Raw genomic sequence first — 16,620 nt, 5'->3', positions numbered from 1 at the left:
ATAGTTGGAGGTCAAGCCGGGACTAGAACCCTGGCCTCCAGGCTGGTGCATTCTACTACACCACTCTGTCTCACGGAAGTGTCCTGTGCAGGTCTGAGAGGGCAGCTGGCCGCCAGGGGTGCAGGCGGGAGTTACAGCAACTGGGTAACAATAAGAAGTGTGGCCCTGGCTGGGTGCTTACTTGGTGGGAACGTTGTCCCATACATTGAAGGCTGTGGGTTTGATTCCCATTCACGGCACATACCCGGGATGTGCGTTTGATCTACTCTCAGGGCGACTACAGGAGGCAGCCGGTCTATGTTTCTCTCTATCTCCTTTCCTTCCTCTAAAAATTAATAGAAAAGTGATAAGAAATGTGGGTCTGCTACAGTTCTCATTGGCCTGTGTTGACCTAGAGGGGAGGTGCCACCGCCGAGGGACTCCCTGACTCGTCTCCATCCCCAGGAGTAGGGGAGGCTGAACAGGACTCAAGGGCACTAATAAGAATGCGATTCTAGCAAGTGGAGTATCATGTACAGCAGGTCCTTGAATAATGTCATTTGTTCAATGTCGTTTCATTACAGCATTGACAAGGTGCTGTAGGAATTTAGCTCTTGTTCATATTAATTAGCTTGAGGTAAAATTGGTTTGGTTATATGTTGTTTTTAAAAAAAATTTTTTTCTTTATTGATATCAGAGAGAGAGGAAGGGAGATGGAGAGAAGACAGAAACTTTGATGAGAGAGAACATCGACTGGCCACCTCCTGCATGCCCCCCACTGGGGATCAGGCCCACAACCAGGGCATGTGCCCTGACTGGGAATTGAACCAGCCACCACCAGCCGCAGCAGGGCCAGCGCAGCAGCAGGGACTAGGGACAAGCACGCTCTCTTGCCATCTCTCTAGCTGGGTGGGGCAGCCGGCTTTGGGTTGGACACTGCTTAGGTGTCCATTAACCAGCCCAGTGATAAAGGGGAGCTCCATGTGGCCCGGCCTAGGTTTATCAGAGATCTCTGTATCCACCTTGGATGCTTTCTTATAAGTAGCTCTATTTTCTTTGGCTTACAGTGAATTTTTTGTTTTTCACATTGAGCTAGAATCTAAAAATCAGATTTTATGTAAAAATCCAAATTTCTGGCTTTCCCTGAAAGATGAGGTGTCTGGCAGTTTATGCCGGGCTGGGCCAAGGGGGCTGCTGTCTGCAGATGGGGCATTCACTGGGGTCCTCGCTGTGCCCAGCCGGCTGCTCTCACTGGCATCACCTGTCCGACCCCTGGAGACGGTGGAACTAGTGACCCTTGTGCTAACGCACATCACTTCCTGTTTGCCATCTACCCACCCCTTTCTGCCCCACTCCACCCCACCTCCCATGAGAGGGAGTGGTTTTGTTCTAAGGCCAAGAACCATCTAACTGCATCCACACTCCACGATCCTTACCATGGCCAGATAATGTCACCCGGTCCCACAGCTTGGCTTCTCGGTGAGACCCCTGGGTGCTCCCAGAGCTCCTGCACTGCAGTGCAGCCCTCACACACCCTCAGGTTTACCTTGAGGTTGTCGGGCAGCTCCGCCCTGCCGGCGTACCCGGGATTCATGGTGATGAAGACAGCGCAGGTGGGGTTCAGAGAGAGCTCGGTGCCTTCAAAGATGAACACCTTCAGTTTCCGGGCGATGGCTTGTTGGATGCTGAGGATCTGCTGAGCCACCACGGACAGCACCTCCACCTGGGCGAGGACGCAGGCTGCTGGGAGCTCCAGCTTTGACGCCCATCCCCCCCTTCCCGGCCCCTTTACTTCACAAAGGAAGGACCCAGTCACCTGGGGACCAGACTTTCACATTCAAAACTAGGACTACAATTAGAGTTTTGGTAAAGAAAAAGAAAGTGTGTGTGTAGTTTCCATAGTACTTCATCTTTTTCCCAGCACGTAGCATAATGCTTGGCCCAAAGTATGTATTTGAACAGTGTCCGCTGGTTCAAACGGAATGTTTGTGTGTCTGGATCTCAGTTCCCCACCCAAACAGAACTCATGGCCCCTCTTCTGTGACAACTCTTCTGCGCCACGACTGTAATATCTGCCATATTGTACTTGTTTCATTCAGTTTTAGTTCCCTTTGCCAGATTCCGCGCATCCAGATGGAAAGCCATTCCCACCTTTGTGTCATGGACACCTGCAGAAATGTGACACAGTGACTGCTTAGTACGTTTGTGACGAGCCCGCGAAATGACGAGTGTGCTGAGGGTGCACGCGGGTAACAGGCAGGCAGTTTACACCCTCGGGCTGTTCTTGCTCAGTTCACTGAGCACCTGTACCCTGTCACTGAGGAGCTGAGAAACCAGGAAAAGGCCCCTGTCGGTCCCACCCTGTGCCCCGGGAGCAGGGTTACCTCAATCCTGTTGAACTCATCAAAGCAGGCCCATGCTCCAGCCTGGGCCAGCCCTTTGAAGAACTTCCCCATGGCTTTATAATCCAGACCATCCGAACAGTTGAAGACCACACACTGGAGGGAGGACACGGGCACATTCAGGACGGGTCTCCACGCGTCTGAATCACCCTGTGCGTGAGCTGTGGCGGGCTCCTTGCTTCCTTTCTGTTTTACAGGAGCAGCGGGGCCCCTCACCTGTGGCACTGCCAACCCCCCTTCAACTTCACGCCAGCTTCCCGGGACGGGCTCGGAGAGGACTGGCGGGAGAGGGTGGGGACGGGCAGCAGTTTCCCACCTGCTTGGCCAGAGCCTTGGCCAGATCCTTGGTGGTTTCTGTCTTGCCTGTCCCGGCTGGGCCTTCGGGCGCTCCCCCGAGATTCAACTTCAACGCTCCCATCAGTGTCCTGAGGGGAAGAAAATCAGAACTCGGTGCTCAAGTCCTAAGACACAGGAAAGAAACTAGCTTCTGGTTTATCTTTTTTTTTTTTTATCCTCACCCGAGGACATTTTTCCATTTTTTTGTTCAGGTAGAGTGGGAGGGAGAGAGAGGAACAGAGAGAGAGAGAGAAACATCGATGTGAAGGGACACATTGAGTGGCTGCCACCCGCACAACCGACCAGGGCCGGGGACAAACTACAACCGAGGTACATGCCCTTAGCGGGAACCGAACCCGGGTCTCTCAGGACCGCAGGCCAATGTTCTAACCGCTGAGCCAAACCGGCCAGGGCGCTTCTGGTTTATCTTGTTTTAACTCATACAAATAGTTTAGAAATCTCCCCTGATTATATGACCACCATTGTGAAGAATTCTGTTTCACTCAGCGCAGCAACCTCAGAGCGGGGCACTGCACCTGGCGCGTGGGGCACCCACGAGCATTTCTTTGAATGAAAGATTGAATGAACAAATGAGCACATACAGATGTAAGTGAATCAAATAAAAAATCCTCAAACTCCACATTCCAAAGACCAGTGATGCTGATGGAATGGAGGAAATAAATATATCTCTCCCACTAGATTATAAACTCTTGAGCTTGATTCAGTTCAATATCCTCAGCAAACTACTGCAGTTTCTGGCACGAGGTGTAGGGATAAGATACGTGTTAGAAATGAATGATGTTTTTACTGCGGTTCCACAGCCCCCTGCATGAGCCTCTGTGACTTCAGAATCACCCGAGTATCTCCTGTACCCCATTAAGTTGAGGATTCCTGGAGGTCATGTGTGATGCACAGGAAGGTTCAAGAAATGGCTGTTGAAGAACGAGTGGGATAAATAAATGAAAAAAGAGTCTAGGAAACAAGTGATTGAGGACTTTGAAAGAAGAAAGTACTCAAGTATTATCTTTGTAATTAAAAACATTCCACTATGAAGAACACAGAGTCAAAGACGATCTAACATCATAGACTTGAGAAGTTCACAACACCTGTGGTTCTAATGTTATGAATTCCAGGGAAACCTGTGTTTCTAATGTTATGAATTCCAGGAAACACCTGTGGTTCTAATGTTCCGAATTCCGGGGAACACCTGTGTTTCTAATGTTATGAATTCTGGGGGAAACCTGTGTTTCTAATGTTATGAATTCCAAGGAACACCTGTGGTTCTAATGTTCCAAATTCGGGGGAACACCTGTGGTTCTAATGTTACGAATTCTGGGGAACACCTGTGTTTCTAATGTTATGAATTCCAGGGAAACCTGTGTTTCTAATGTTATGAATTCTGGGGGAAACCTGTGTTTCTAATGTTATGAATTCCAAGGAACACCTGTGTTTCTAATGTTATGAATTCTGGGGGAAACCTGTGTTTCTAATGTTATGAATTCCAGGGAAACCTGTGTTTCTAATGTTATGAATTCCAGGGAAACCTGTGTTTCTAATTTATGAATTCTGGGGGAAACCTGTGTTTCTAATGTTATGAATTCCAGGAAACACCTGTGGTTCTAATGTTCCGAATTCCGGGGAACACCTGTGTTTCTAATGTTATGAATTCTGGGGGAAACCTGTGTTTCTAATGTTATGAATTCCAAGGAACACCTGTGGTTCTCATGTTCCAAATTCCGGGGAACACCTGTGGTTCTAATGTTACGAATTCTGGGGAACACCTGTGTTTCTAATGTTATGAATTCTGGGGGAAACCTGTGTTTCTAATGTTATGAATTCCAGGGAAACCTGTGTTTCTAATGTTATGAATTCCAGGGAAACCTGTGTTTCTAATTTATGAATTCTGGGGGAAACCTGTGTTTCTAATGTTATGAATTCCAGGAAACACCTGTGGTTCTAATGTTCCGAATTCCGGGGAACACCTGTGTTTCTAATGTTATGAATTCTGGGGGAAACCTGTGTTTCTAATGTTATGAATTCCAAGGAACACCTGTGGTTCTCATGTTCCAAATTCCGGGGAACACCTGTGGTTCTAATGTTACGAATTCTGGGGAACACCTGTGTTTCTAATGTTATGAATTCTGGGGGAAACCTGTGTTTCTAATGTTATGAATTCTGGGGGAAACTTGTGTTTCTAATGTTATGAATTCCAAGGAACACCTGTGTTTCTAATGTTATGAATTCTGGGGGAAACCGGTGTTTCTAATGTTATGAATTCCAGGAAACACCTGTGGTTCTAATGTTCCGAATTCCGGGGAACACCTGTGGTTCTAATGTTCCGAATTCCGGGGAACACCTGTGTTTCTAATGTTATGAATTCTGGGGGAAACCTGTGTTTCTAATGTTATGAATTCCAAGGAACACCTGTGGTTCTCATGTTCCAAATTCCGGGGAACACCTGTGGTTCTAATGTTACGAATTCTGGGGAACACCTGTGTTTCTAATGTTATGAATTCCAGGGAAACCTGTGTTTCTAATGTTATGAATTCCAAGGAACACCTGTGTTTCTAATGTTATGAATTCTGGGGGAAACCTGTGTTTCTAATGTTATGAATTCCAAGGAACACCTGTGGTTCTCATGTTCCAAATTCCGGGGAACACCTGTGGTTCTAATGTTACGAATTCTGGGGAACACCTGTGTTTCTAATGTTATGAATTCCAGGGAAACCTGTGTTTCTAATGTTATGAATTCCAAGGAACACCTGTGTTTCTAATGTTATGAATTCTGGGGGAAACCTGTGTTTCTAATGTTATGAATTCCAGGAAACACCTGTGTTTCTAATGTTATGAATTCCAGGAAACACCTGTGGTTTTAATGTTCCGAATTCCGGGGAACACCTGTGGTTCTAATGTTCCAAATTCCGGGGAACACCTGTGGTTCTAATGTTCCGAATTCCAGGGAACACCTGTGGTTCTAATGTTCCGAATTCCGGGGAAGTGCAGAGCCCTCCTGCACTGAGCTCCGGCCGGCCAGCTCAGACTCTTGCCTGGCCCTTCGCCAAGCCCGTGGCTCCCGTGGCCTGGGATCTCCAGGCACCATCTTCAATCTGCCACTGGGGAGCTTTCTCCTTAAGTACTGAGCCATTTTCAAGGACAGGCACCCACCTTCTGCTTGTTGGCTTGACCACATTAATTAAGAACCACCTTAGGGTTCTTACTGGGTTCTCATTTCTGGCCTAAGGCCTAATTTCCACCCCCATCTGTGAGACTCTGGTGTTTAAGGGCAAGATTCAAAACTCCGAGAAGCTGAAATGTAGAGGGTGAAGGTGACACTCAAGATGCCCCGAGCTTCCTCCCAGACGGCCTTCCTTCCGAGCTCTGCCCCCAGCTCACCGGTAGCAGCGGTCGGTGAGGGGCGTGATCACCAGCCGGGGGGAGTTCCCCAGGTACTCGTAGCCGTACGTGGCCTCCGTGGTGATCATCTGCACCTGCACATCCTCCGCCTCCCAGTAGTAGCGCAGCTGGGAGACCCACTGGAAGTCGTTCAGGTCGCAGACGCTGTCCTCGGAGAGCCTGGCCACCACATCCCGTGCTGCCGGAGCACAGAGACACACCTGTCACACCTCCTCGCCTCCACCCACCCCTCGGAGGGTGCTGGAGCCGGCGTGGGCTTCGCTGCTCCCGAGGGCCTGGCAGAGCGCCTGCTGCACCGTCTGTACCCAGAGGTAAAGGTGAGGCCCCCGAAACCGGACTGCCTGGTCCAGATTCTGCTTCTGCCACCAACTGACTTTGTGACTCTGGAGAAATGACTCAGCCTCTCTCTCCTTCAGCAGCGTCACCTGTAAGATGTGACCACACGCACTCACCTAACAGGGTTGTGACGAGGATGAGGTGAATCTCTATGTGTGTGGATACACTACATATACAGATTCGTGTACTGCACATATACACACATCTGTATAGATTCACAGACACACGGTTGTAGATGGGCAGATGGACCGAAAGAAAGAATACAAAGAACCAGAGAGGAAGGAGCTGTGCCTGGCATATGCAAACGTGACATGAGTATTAGCTGTTGTCATCATTCCCAGACTCTGGTGGGGCTGACTCAAAGGACTTTGCAATATGTAGTTACCCCCAAATGCCATCTTACCCCCAACATGACCTGTGGGCCTGCTCCCGGCCTCCAGGATATCCCAGGAGAATACAACCTGCTTGGCCTGACACAGTTAGTAGGTAAAGGGCCCGTGAACCCTGGTTAGATGTCTCTTTTCATCACCTGGAATGCAGCTGGGAGGTACAGTTCTAGGTTTCCTCCTTTCTCGCTTAGGTTGAGGAGCCTAATTTAATTTTCTCACAGTGCTGGGATCCCTGAAGTTGAAGTGTGGACAGTAGGTTTCTGGGAATCATCAGTTATTTTTTAAGTAATTCACTGGGCAAGAGCTACTGGGATCCCAGAACAAGTGGAGCAGCTTGAGATCAGGATCTGAGAACCAGCTTTGCAAAGGGATGCCCTGTCAGTCTCCTGCCCCTCCACAGGAGAAGGCTGCTACGTTGCAGTGAAACCTCAAACCCTGCAGAGGAGAGTGTGCGTGTGCGTGTGCGTGTGTGTGTGTGAACCCAACCTGGGGCCCCCTGGGCAGTAACCACACCAGCATGTGTCCCTACCAGCTGGACATGTGCCCAGTGAAGAGCCCATGCCCAGCTTCACGCTAGCCTATGCCAACGCTATCAGACTGAGATGAGCATCAACCCGAAGGGGACTAAGATGCCACGAGATGCCAGCAGGAAGCTGGGCATGTGCACAAAGGGACACTGTTCCCAGGCAACCAGCCTGGTCCAGCCCCAGTTTCCTTGGGGATGATGGAGTGAGGATGTGGGGGTGGTTTGTTTTACAGAGACCCCAGTTCTTCTGTTTTTCAGGAAGAGCCAGGATGCATCATCTCCCGCCCACTCATTCCCTGCATCACTGCCCATTTCCAGTCTCCGGGGTTTGGAACCAGACAGACGTAGATTCAAATTACAGAAGAGCTTCTGCTACTGACAAGCTGTGTGCCCCTTAGAGGCTCGTTCCTCTTTAAGCCTCCGGTCCTTGATCTGTGAAATGCATGTAGAAAGGAGGTAACGCATGCCCGGCACTAGCACACAGCGGGGCCCCTGGGGCGCCCGGAGAGTGCTCGCCGAGCTCTGGTCAGCACACGGAGGGCTCAGCGCTGGGTCTCGCCCATCGCCGTCTCACCCAGCCCTGCCGAGAGCGTCAGCTCCTCTCCTTGCCCCGCACCTCACTCACAGAGGAGACGGGGACGCCGAGTCCCTCCCTGCAGGAGGAGAGGAGGCAGGCCTGGCCGCTGTCCCCAGGGAAGCCTGCGTGCTCACCGTGGACATCGATGACCGTGAGGGCCCCGAGGGTGAGGCGAGCCCCGCTGCTCAGCTTTCCCCGCACCAGCTGGACGATCTGTGCGATCTGATCGTTGCTCTTTCCCAGAAAGTCCTGGCAGGGACACGGGAGGGACAGCTGGTTACACTGGGTTCTGCCCTGGTAATCCCTTCAAAGTGTCACCTCCCACCACCCACGGCTGAAGCCGGACTCCCGGGTGTCATCCACAGCCCCCTCCCGGCAGCCCCCGTACGAACCTAGACGCCTCGCAAACGCACCACGCCAGCTGACAGACACTAGATGCTGCATGATCTTATCATCACTGATGCTGTGGCCCTTGCCAGGGGTGTGGAGTAGGGGAAGGGTGGACTATCAAGGGCATGAGGGATCTGGGGTGATACCAATGCGTGTGTGTGTGTGTCAGAGCTCAGAACTGTACACTAAGAAGGGTGGACTTGACTGTGTATAAATGACAGTAAATCAGAATGAACAAAACCCCCTGAAAAGGAGACAGGAGATGTGACAACGAGATGCCTGCGAACACGCAGTCCTGGGCTGGAGCCTGAAGCCGGCAGAGAGGCGTCAGGGGCGCCTGGCGGATCCGATTAGCCCATGTAAAGGGCTGTAGATGAGATAGTACTGTCTCTTGTATCAGTGTTGGTCTCCTGATTTGGACAACTGCCCTGTGGTTATATACAATGTTTATGTTGGTGCACTCTGAATGACCAGCATATGGGAATTCTTTGTATTATTTTTGCAACATTATTTGTACATCTGACACCATTTTAAAATAGAGAGTGAATAAACAAGAATGAACTTTAAAAAGTAAAAGACTTGGCTGGTGGAAATTCCAGGTTGACCCTGAAGGCACAGGCCCCCGTCTCAGAAGCCTGCGCCTGGGATCTGCCTGGCCAGGACTTGGAGAGGCTCTGCCGGTAGCAAGCTCCGGGCGCCCCACCTCCGAATCCTCTGCCCAGAGGCCCCGTGAAACCTGGCTCCTGGGATCTCATGGGCTGAGTGCCACGATGATTTTTGTTGTTGTTTAGAAAACAAAGCAAAATAAGCCAGTCAGAGAAAGACAAGTACCACATGATCTCACTTATTTGTGGAACATCATGAACGAAATAAGCTCTCGACCCAAAGAACTAGAGTCATGGAAGTAGGGAACAGACTAACAAACCTCAGAGGGATGGGGGGGGAGATAAACCAAATACTCATATGCATCTATGATCAACCAATCGACAGGGACACTAGGCTGGGGAGCGCAGGAGGGGGTGGGAGTGGGAAGGAGAGGGTCAATGGGGTAAAACGAGGACATCTGTAATCCTTTCAACAATAAAAAATATATATGTGAAGAAAACAAGGCCACTCCCACCATGCCATCCACATCCTAACACGCTCCAGGCTCCTCTCAAGCTTTGCAACAGGCCGTTTACCTGCAGGGTGTTTTCAACCAGGGCTTCAGACACTTCCCGGGTCCAAAAGATGGAGGAGACACAGATGACCACCTGGCCAGGCCACTGCAGGACCCACCGATCGCGGGAGACCTGGGAAGATGAGCATGTCATAGGGTCCGTTCACCTTGTGTGACTTCGCCTGACTTCCTAAAAACACCCCCACCGTCTCACCCCTTAACACAAACAAAACTCTTCCCCACCCTCACACTGTGAGGCTTGACATCTGTGGGATTACCGATTTATGTCTTCCTCCCTGAATCACCAACAATCTCAACTCTGAACTGTTTGCTTCATGCTCCTATCCAGGAACTTTACTAGTTATAACTGAGGTGGTGTTCAGAAACATTCACTCTTATTTTTAAGTTTTTTTAAAAAAATCCTCACCAGAGAATATTTTTCCATTAATTTTCAGATAGAGTGGGAGGGGGGGAGAGAGAGAGAGAGAGAGACATTGATGCGAGAGAGACACATCAACTGGTTGCCTCCCGCATGACCCCAACCAGGGCCTGGGACAAACTGCAAACAAGGTATGTACCCTTGACCAGAACTGAACCTGTGACTCTTTGGTCTGTGGGCCGATGCTCTAACTCCTGAGCAAAACCAGCCAGGGCAGTATTCACTTTTTTTTCCCTTTTTTGATTTTAGAGCGAGAGGAAGGGAGAGGGAGACAGAGATAAACATTGATGAGAGAGAACACTGATGGGCTGCCTCCTGGGGATTTGGCCCACAAGCTGGGCTTGTGCCCTGACCTGGAATCGAACCAGCGACCTCCTGGTGCAGGGTCGACGCTCAACCACTGAGCCCCACCGGCCTGCAGTATCCACTCTCTTTAATGGCTCCGTCGTCTGGCAGTGCTGCCCCACAGTTTCTTAGTCATACCCTCGACTTCTTTTTAACTGTAAATCAGGCGAAGTCTGGCCCGAGGGCCAGATCTGCCGGCTCTGTAAAGGAAGGTGCAGCGCAGCTGCGCCCACTGCGCGCGCCACCCACAAAGGAGACGAAGCGGTGCGGGCAGCCCGCAGAGCGGAGCGCGTCGACTCTGGTCTGACACAGAGACTGTTTGCTGACTTGCTCCGGAGGCAGTCCAAGCAGCAGCTCCGCACAGGCAGCAGCTTCTCTTCAATTTTTGGTTTAGAGCATGTTACTGGCTGAGCGGGTCTGCCCAGGGCCGGCCAGGCGTGGGTCCTTGACCGTGCAGGAGAGACCCACTGCACAAGCCCCGGGGTTAGAGCAGGTGGTTGATGGATAGAGCAGGGCAGAGAAAGGACAGACTGACCAAAAACCCAAGCTTAAATAAAAAAGGAAAGAGACGAGAAAATTAAAACAGCTATTAAAGTTAGACCAAAATAGGGAAAAAGAAATGCAGGGGAGGGTTCCAGCAGAAATGCAGGGCTCTTGGGCTCCAGCCGGCTGCTGTGGCTCAGCGGTTGAGCATGGTCCCATGCACCCAGAGGTTGCAGGTTCGATTCCCGGTCAGGGTGCGTGCCCAGATTGCAGGCTCCGTCCCCACTGGGGGCGTGCTGGAGGCAGCCCATTTGTGATTCTCTCTCATTGATGTTTCTATCTCTTCCTCTCCCTTCCTCTCTCTACAAAATCAACAATAACATTTTTTTGGGGGAAAAAAAAAGATGACTCCTCCCAGCACCCAAAGAACGACGTCTTGCAAGGTGCCTGCAGGTACAGGGACTTCTAACAGTCCCCCCAGTTCAGCGAACCTAGCGATTCTGGGGGCCTCCAGCTGAAGGACGGATGGCGCAGGGGGATTATGACAGCACGTAGGGGGGACAGAATGAGGGCAGAGCCAGCACCGAGACGCAGGGCACGGGCTTCGTGACCCCTCTGAGAGGCGCTCGGATGTACTTGAATGAAGCTTTGCCACTTGCTGCAGTTCTCTCGTGCTGAAGTCTTTCCTCTGGGGAAGAACCGGTCTTGCTGAGCCCAGCGCTGACACAGGTGACTGCGAGACTACATTTATTAAAGCTGGGACAGTGAGCCAAGGCAGGGCTTAGCATAGGAGCAACAGGAGGGCCCAGGCTGGGCTTGGAGAAAGGGGGCCTTGGAGACAGGTTCAGGGTCAGCCTGGGTCAAGCTGCTGCAGCCGCTGCTCCCCTGGTGGCAAGTCTCCTGGGGACTGAGTTTAGGAGATACTGCCTGTGGGGGGAGGAGGGGGAAGGGAATGGCTCAGAGGGACCAACAGCTCGCTGCTGGGTCCTTTGTCTTGAGGCTTTTCTCTCTCTCCTGCAGGAGGGACTCTTGGGGGAGGGTCTCAGGGGAGGGTTTCAGCGGAATAGTCATCAGTTTTCTGGGTGTGCTTCTTTGGGGTCATGGTCCTCACTCAGTGGTCAGATCTGGGTAGGGGGTCATTAGTCACTGCACTTGTTCTGGTGCCACCCACCTGGTTTGACTGCTTTCTTGGGGCCTGGAGCTGAAATACAACTGAGGCCTAGATGTCGTCTCCAGGGAGGGACCTTCTGTGTCCGCTGTAAATGCTCTGATAGTCTGTTCAGTTCTGTTTCCCTGTTCCACCTCCTGGCCTACTGGCCTGTCTCAGAGTGTATCATAAGACAAAGCACTGGCCTTTCCTTTCCAGGGACACCACTGAGAGGGACAGCAGGTCAGTCCTGCACTTGAGCGGGAAGGTGATAACCGACTATTCTTTTGTTTGCTGGGAGATGCTACAGTTAAAGCTGGCTAAAATGGTTCTTTTCTTTTAGGCCTCTGTCCTACCTGTCTCACCTAAAGCACTGGGGCTTAATGATTTGTGCCATTCAGGGCAGGTGTCACGTGAGTGAAAAGCCTGGGGGGGATGCTTAATTGGAAGGGGCTCTTGCCATCAATTCATTTCACAGAAAGGACTGGCCTGCAGCAACCAGAGGCTTCAGGCTCACCGGTGTCATCTGCTTCTAACTGCAAACCTTGCACCAGAGAGGACAGAGAGGCACAGAGGGGTCAGGTGTACTGGGCAGGACTGAGCCGAGCTTCGACAGAAGACAGAGGAGCGGTCAGAACTGATCCATTTAGGATAAGAGGTCATGATGGAAAGAGACTTGAACACACAATACAACATACAGATGATGGATTGTAGAATTGTATACCTGAAACATATATAATTTTATTAACCAATGTCACCCCCATAAATTTAATAAAAAAGAAAGAACTGATCCATTCAACCTTCTCCCCAGCTTCTTGCTGTTGCACCACCATCGGGCCCGCCCACCCCGCTCTCACTTACCTGGACGTACGCTTCAATCCCGAGTCTGATGACTTCCCGCAAGCTGGCCAGCATCATCTGCTCCACCTGCTGGAGCCACTTTTCCACCATGCCCTGCGGGCAGACAGGCAGCAGGGTAGCAGTCCCAGGGGCGGAGCCCAGCCACAGAACCAGCCTTTCCTCTGCACGGGCTGCAGGGAGGCCCAGGGTTTGCACCCGTCGGGGTTCAGAAGCAGCCAACCCCAGATATGCCTAGTGATGTGGGACTTATTTTGACCTAAAGGCAGGCAAGACCCTGCACGGTCAAGAGAAACTTCTGCACCCACCTTAACCATCTAGAACAGTGGTTCTCAACCTTCCTAATGCCGCGACCCTTTAATACAGTTCCTCATGTGGTGACCCCCAACCATAAAATTATTTTTGTTGCTACTTCATAACTGCAATTTTGCTACTGTTATGTCTCAGACGACCCCTGTGAAAGGGTCGTTCAACCCCCAAATGGGTTGCGACCCACAGGTTGAGAACCACTGATACAGACGAATTTAAGTTGGGAGCCTGGCCCATGATAAGAATCGCCAGCAATGACGTTTTACCTTTGCACACGGCAGGGCAAACTGCTGCTTACTGCACGCTGCTCCCCCTGCGTCGCCCTCTGCAGCTCCAGGCACCTTTCCTCGGTTTCCCTGGTTGTCTCCGAACCTCGTTTGTGTGTGGGGTCTCTGACTCTCTCATGCATGTGCTCACATTTGGTTATTTCTCTTCTTGATCTAGCTCATGTTTATCTGATTACTCGACCAGCAGAAAGAACCTTGAGGGTAGAGGACAGTTCCTTCTTCCCCCACACACCCCTTCAAGCCAATATTCTGTAACTATTTGTTTTGCATTTATTTACTTTATTGTAGGAACTGTGTGTGTTGTAAAAGGTGCAATAAAAGATTTTTAACATGCATTTCTTTCACATAATTTTCTGAGACAATTTCTCAGGAGGACATGACATTTATATTTCAGTGAGTAAAGTAAACTGCTCATCTCTAGTGAATATTTTAGTGCTTTCATGATTCCAGTGGATTCCAAATTTACTGTGCTTTGGAATTATCTGGAGATCATTAAAAAAATAAAAATGAAAAAGCCTGCCTTCCACTCAAGATGTAACCTGGGATGAAACCTGGGCATCTGGATTTCCTTGAGCTTGACAGGTAATTCAAACATGCAGCAAATTACTCGACTTCAGAATTTCAGGCCACTGTAGCTGTTGACTTCAGGTGGCCATGAGCTAGATGATGGGTGGCGGGTCACAAAAAGGATCAGCAGAGCGCGGTGGAGATCGGTTACCCATGCCAGTGAGGGTGCTGGGGTGTCCCACACGAGGGGAAGTAGTTTATACTCTGCTCATTGTATAAGGGCACACATATAAAAATCAGAATTAGATGGCATTGACTCCATGTTTTATTGACCTCTGAAAACACCTGCCCCCACGAGCCGTCTGACTGAGTTACTGGGCTCAGTTTGGATCCGACTCTGCTACTGCCTCCACACGAGTTTGGTTAAAATCCCTCCACAGTTTAGTGTGCCACATGGACTGCAGTATACTTCCCGTTCTAGAGATGGGCAAACTGAGACTCTGAGAGATGGAGTCACTTCCCAAAGTCACCCAGTCATTAAGCTGTGGAGCCCACGTTCCACACCCAGGCAGACCCTCGATGCTTAACCAATATGCTCTCGGCCTCTCTCCTTTTGCTCTGTTAGGCAGAAAAGAACCCCAAATGGGTAAAGATAGTTACTTTGGCGTGAGCTGGGTAGATTTTCTGTTTGAATGGAACGGTTTCTTTTTCCGAGCTGATCATGCCCACGATCTCCAAACAGTCTGTAAACTCCAGCTTGGCAATTCCTTCAAAGCACTTCTTTAAATGCGGCTGCACTCGGAGGGGGTCCTTGGTCTCCGACAAGATCTCCAGCAGCTCGTCGTTTGACAGGAAGAAGAACCTATTCCAGAGCAGAGAGATGGCCCTGAGGTCCCTTCCGAGAAACTTTCCCACAATGCGACCCTCTGGCAGGGAGAGGGCGCCTGGGGGGACCAGCTGCGATCCAGGGTCTTCTCAAAGGTGCACTCCCTCCACCCTTGTCCATTGGGGTACGTCGGGTGCAGATGATTTTGACTCTGACAGCAAGAGAACTAATGAAGGCTGGTACCTTGGCTTTAAAATGGCTGGGCTGGGGTGGGGTGCTTCCTTTAGAAAGAAACCAACGAGCAGTGGTTCTCAACCCTGGCTTCACTTCAGAATCACCTGCTGAACTTGTTTTAAGATTCCAATGTCAAGGTTCTACTGGCCAAAGACTGACATATAATTGATCTGGAGTTGGATCTGGGTTTTTTAATTTTTAAAAATCTCAGATAGGGGCAGGTAGAAGAGGTTCTAAAAGGGAGATGGATGGTGACTTGACTTGGGGTGGTGAACACAATACAATACACAGACGATGTAGAATAGAATTGCGTACCTGAAATCTACACAGTTTCATTAACCAATATTACCCCAATAAATTCAATTAAAAATTAAAGTAAAATTTCAGGTGATTCTAATGTTCAGTTAGTGTTGAGAACCACTGGGCAGGAGAAGGAAAGAGAGAAAACTTTCTTTTCTTAACTTATCTCCAGGTATGACAGAGGCTTCACAGGTGTGGATAAGAAGTACATATTAATAGTGGACTAATTTACATGCAGAGGCCTTTATCTTGTTTTAAATTACAGATAAGAGAGCTTCATTCTCTTGCTTAGGCCCGAAGAGCAGCCACAACAAACCTTCAGAAAATGTTCAAGGAACAAACCTCTACTGGGACCACTAGGCTGAAAGTTTCATAATTAAGGGACCATATGATTATGGTTTTCACTATATGATGGGATTACAAAATTGGCCACAATCGGTTGCACTTAATCTCATCAAGAGGTGGAGTCTGTTTTCACATCTCTTGACCCTGGGCTGGCTGTATGTCCTACTTTGGTCAATAGACTGTGGCAAACATCAGTTTGTGCAAGTTCTAAGCCTAGACATCAAGAGGCCTTGACGCTTCCCCTCTGGCTGGTCTTGGGCCACTGTGAACATCACCATGTGAATAAGCCCAGGCTAGCCTTCAGCAGGCTGAAAGACAGACATGTGGCCCAACTACCTCTGTTGCTCCAGCTAACAGGAAGCCAACCACCATACAAATGATTGAGGCCACAGAGTACCAGATAATTATAGTCACACAAGTGAACACTGATGAGACCAGAAGAACCACCCAGCTGAGCCCAGCCCAATTTGTCAACCCACAGAATTGTGAACTGAATAAATAGTTGCTGTTTTAAGTTTTGGGGGGTGGTTTGTTATACAGCAAGGCAAGCTAATATACTGTAGCTGCAGTGTTGAGCAGGTAAGAAGAGCTCAATTGTGGTTTGTTGGCTGACTGATGCCTAATGAGGATGTCAATTTCTCCCACTCCCTCTTGGTGCGTGGGTCAGCCACTGAGTCACACCGGCTGGGCCCAAGTGAAATCCATACAAGTAATCTCTATGGATTCATCATGTGTGAAAATGAATAATGGTTAAAGGCCATAAGAGGAACATGTAATATTTTTGTATAATTTAAAATTAAAATCATTATTTAGCACTCTGTATTTAAAGATAAAATTAATTTAAAATATGTACCTATCAATAATATTTTTAAAGTGTTTGCTGAGAGTGTTTAATTTTATTTCATAAAAAAGCATAAAGAGCCCGACTTATATGGCTCAGTGGACTGAGACGTCTTGGTTTGATTCCTGGTCAGGACACATGCCCAGGTTGTGGGCTTGATCTCCATCCAGTAAGGGGCGTGCAGGAGGCAG

The 16,620-nt window shown here is 49.7% G+C and overlaps 1 protein-coding gene across 1 annotated transcript in view; it reads right to left on the bottom strand.

Annotated features, from left to right (window-relative positions):
• Nucleotides 1-16,620, bottom strand: part of DNAH3 (dynein axonemal heavy chain 3) — a 229,454-nt gene that overhangs the window by 110,108 nt on the left and 102,726 nt on the right. The window contains exons 24-31 of the mRNA XM_036279927.1: nt 14,544-14,745; nt 12,784-12,876; nt 9,531-9,641; nt 8,094-8,208; nt 6,111-6,309; nt 2,698-2,806; nt 2,364-2,477; nt 1,526-1,702 (exon numbers count right to left, since the gene is read on the bottom strand). Coding sequence (XP_036135820.1) covers nt 1,526-1,702; nt 2,364-2,477; nt 2,698-2,806; nt 6,111-6,309; nt 8,094-8,208; nt 9,531-9,641; nt 12,784-12,876; nt 14,544-14,745 — 1,120 coding nt within the window. The remainder of the gene's footprint in view (nt 1-1,525; nt 1,703-2,363; nt 2,478-2,697; nt 2,807-6,110; nt 6,310-8,093; nt 8,209-9,530; nt 9,642-12,783; nt 12,877-14,543; nt 14,746-16,620) is intronic.

This window comes from Molossus molossus, unplaced genomic scaffold (assembly GCF_014108415.1).
Source record: "Molossus molossus isolate mMolMol1 unplaced genomic scaffold, mMolMol1.p scaffold_m16_p_3, whole genome shotgun sequence".
NCBI lineage: Eukaryota > Metazoa > Chordata > Mammalia > Chiroptera > Molossidae > Molossus > Molossus molossus.
This window is presented reverse-complemented; position numbering and strand designations above follow the sequence as displayed.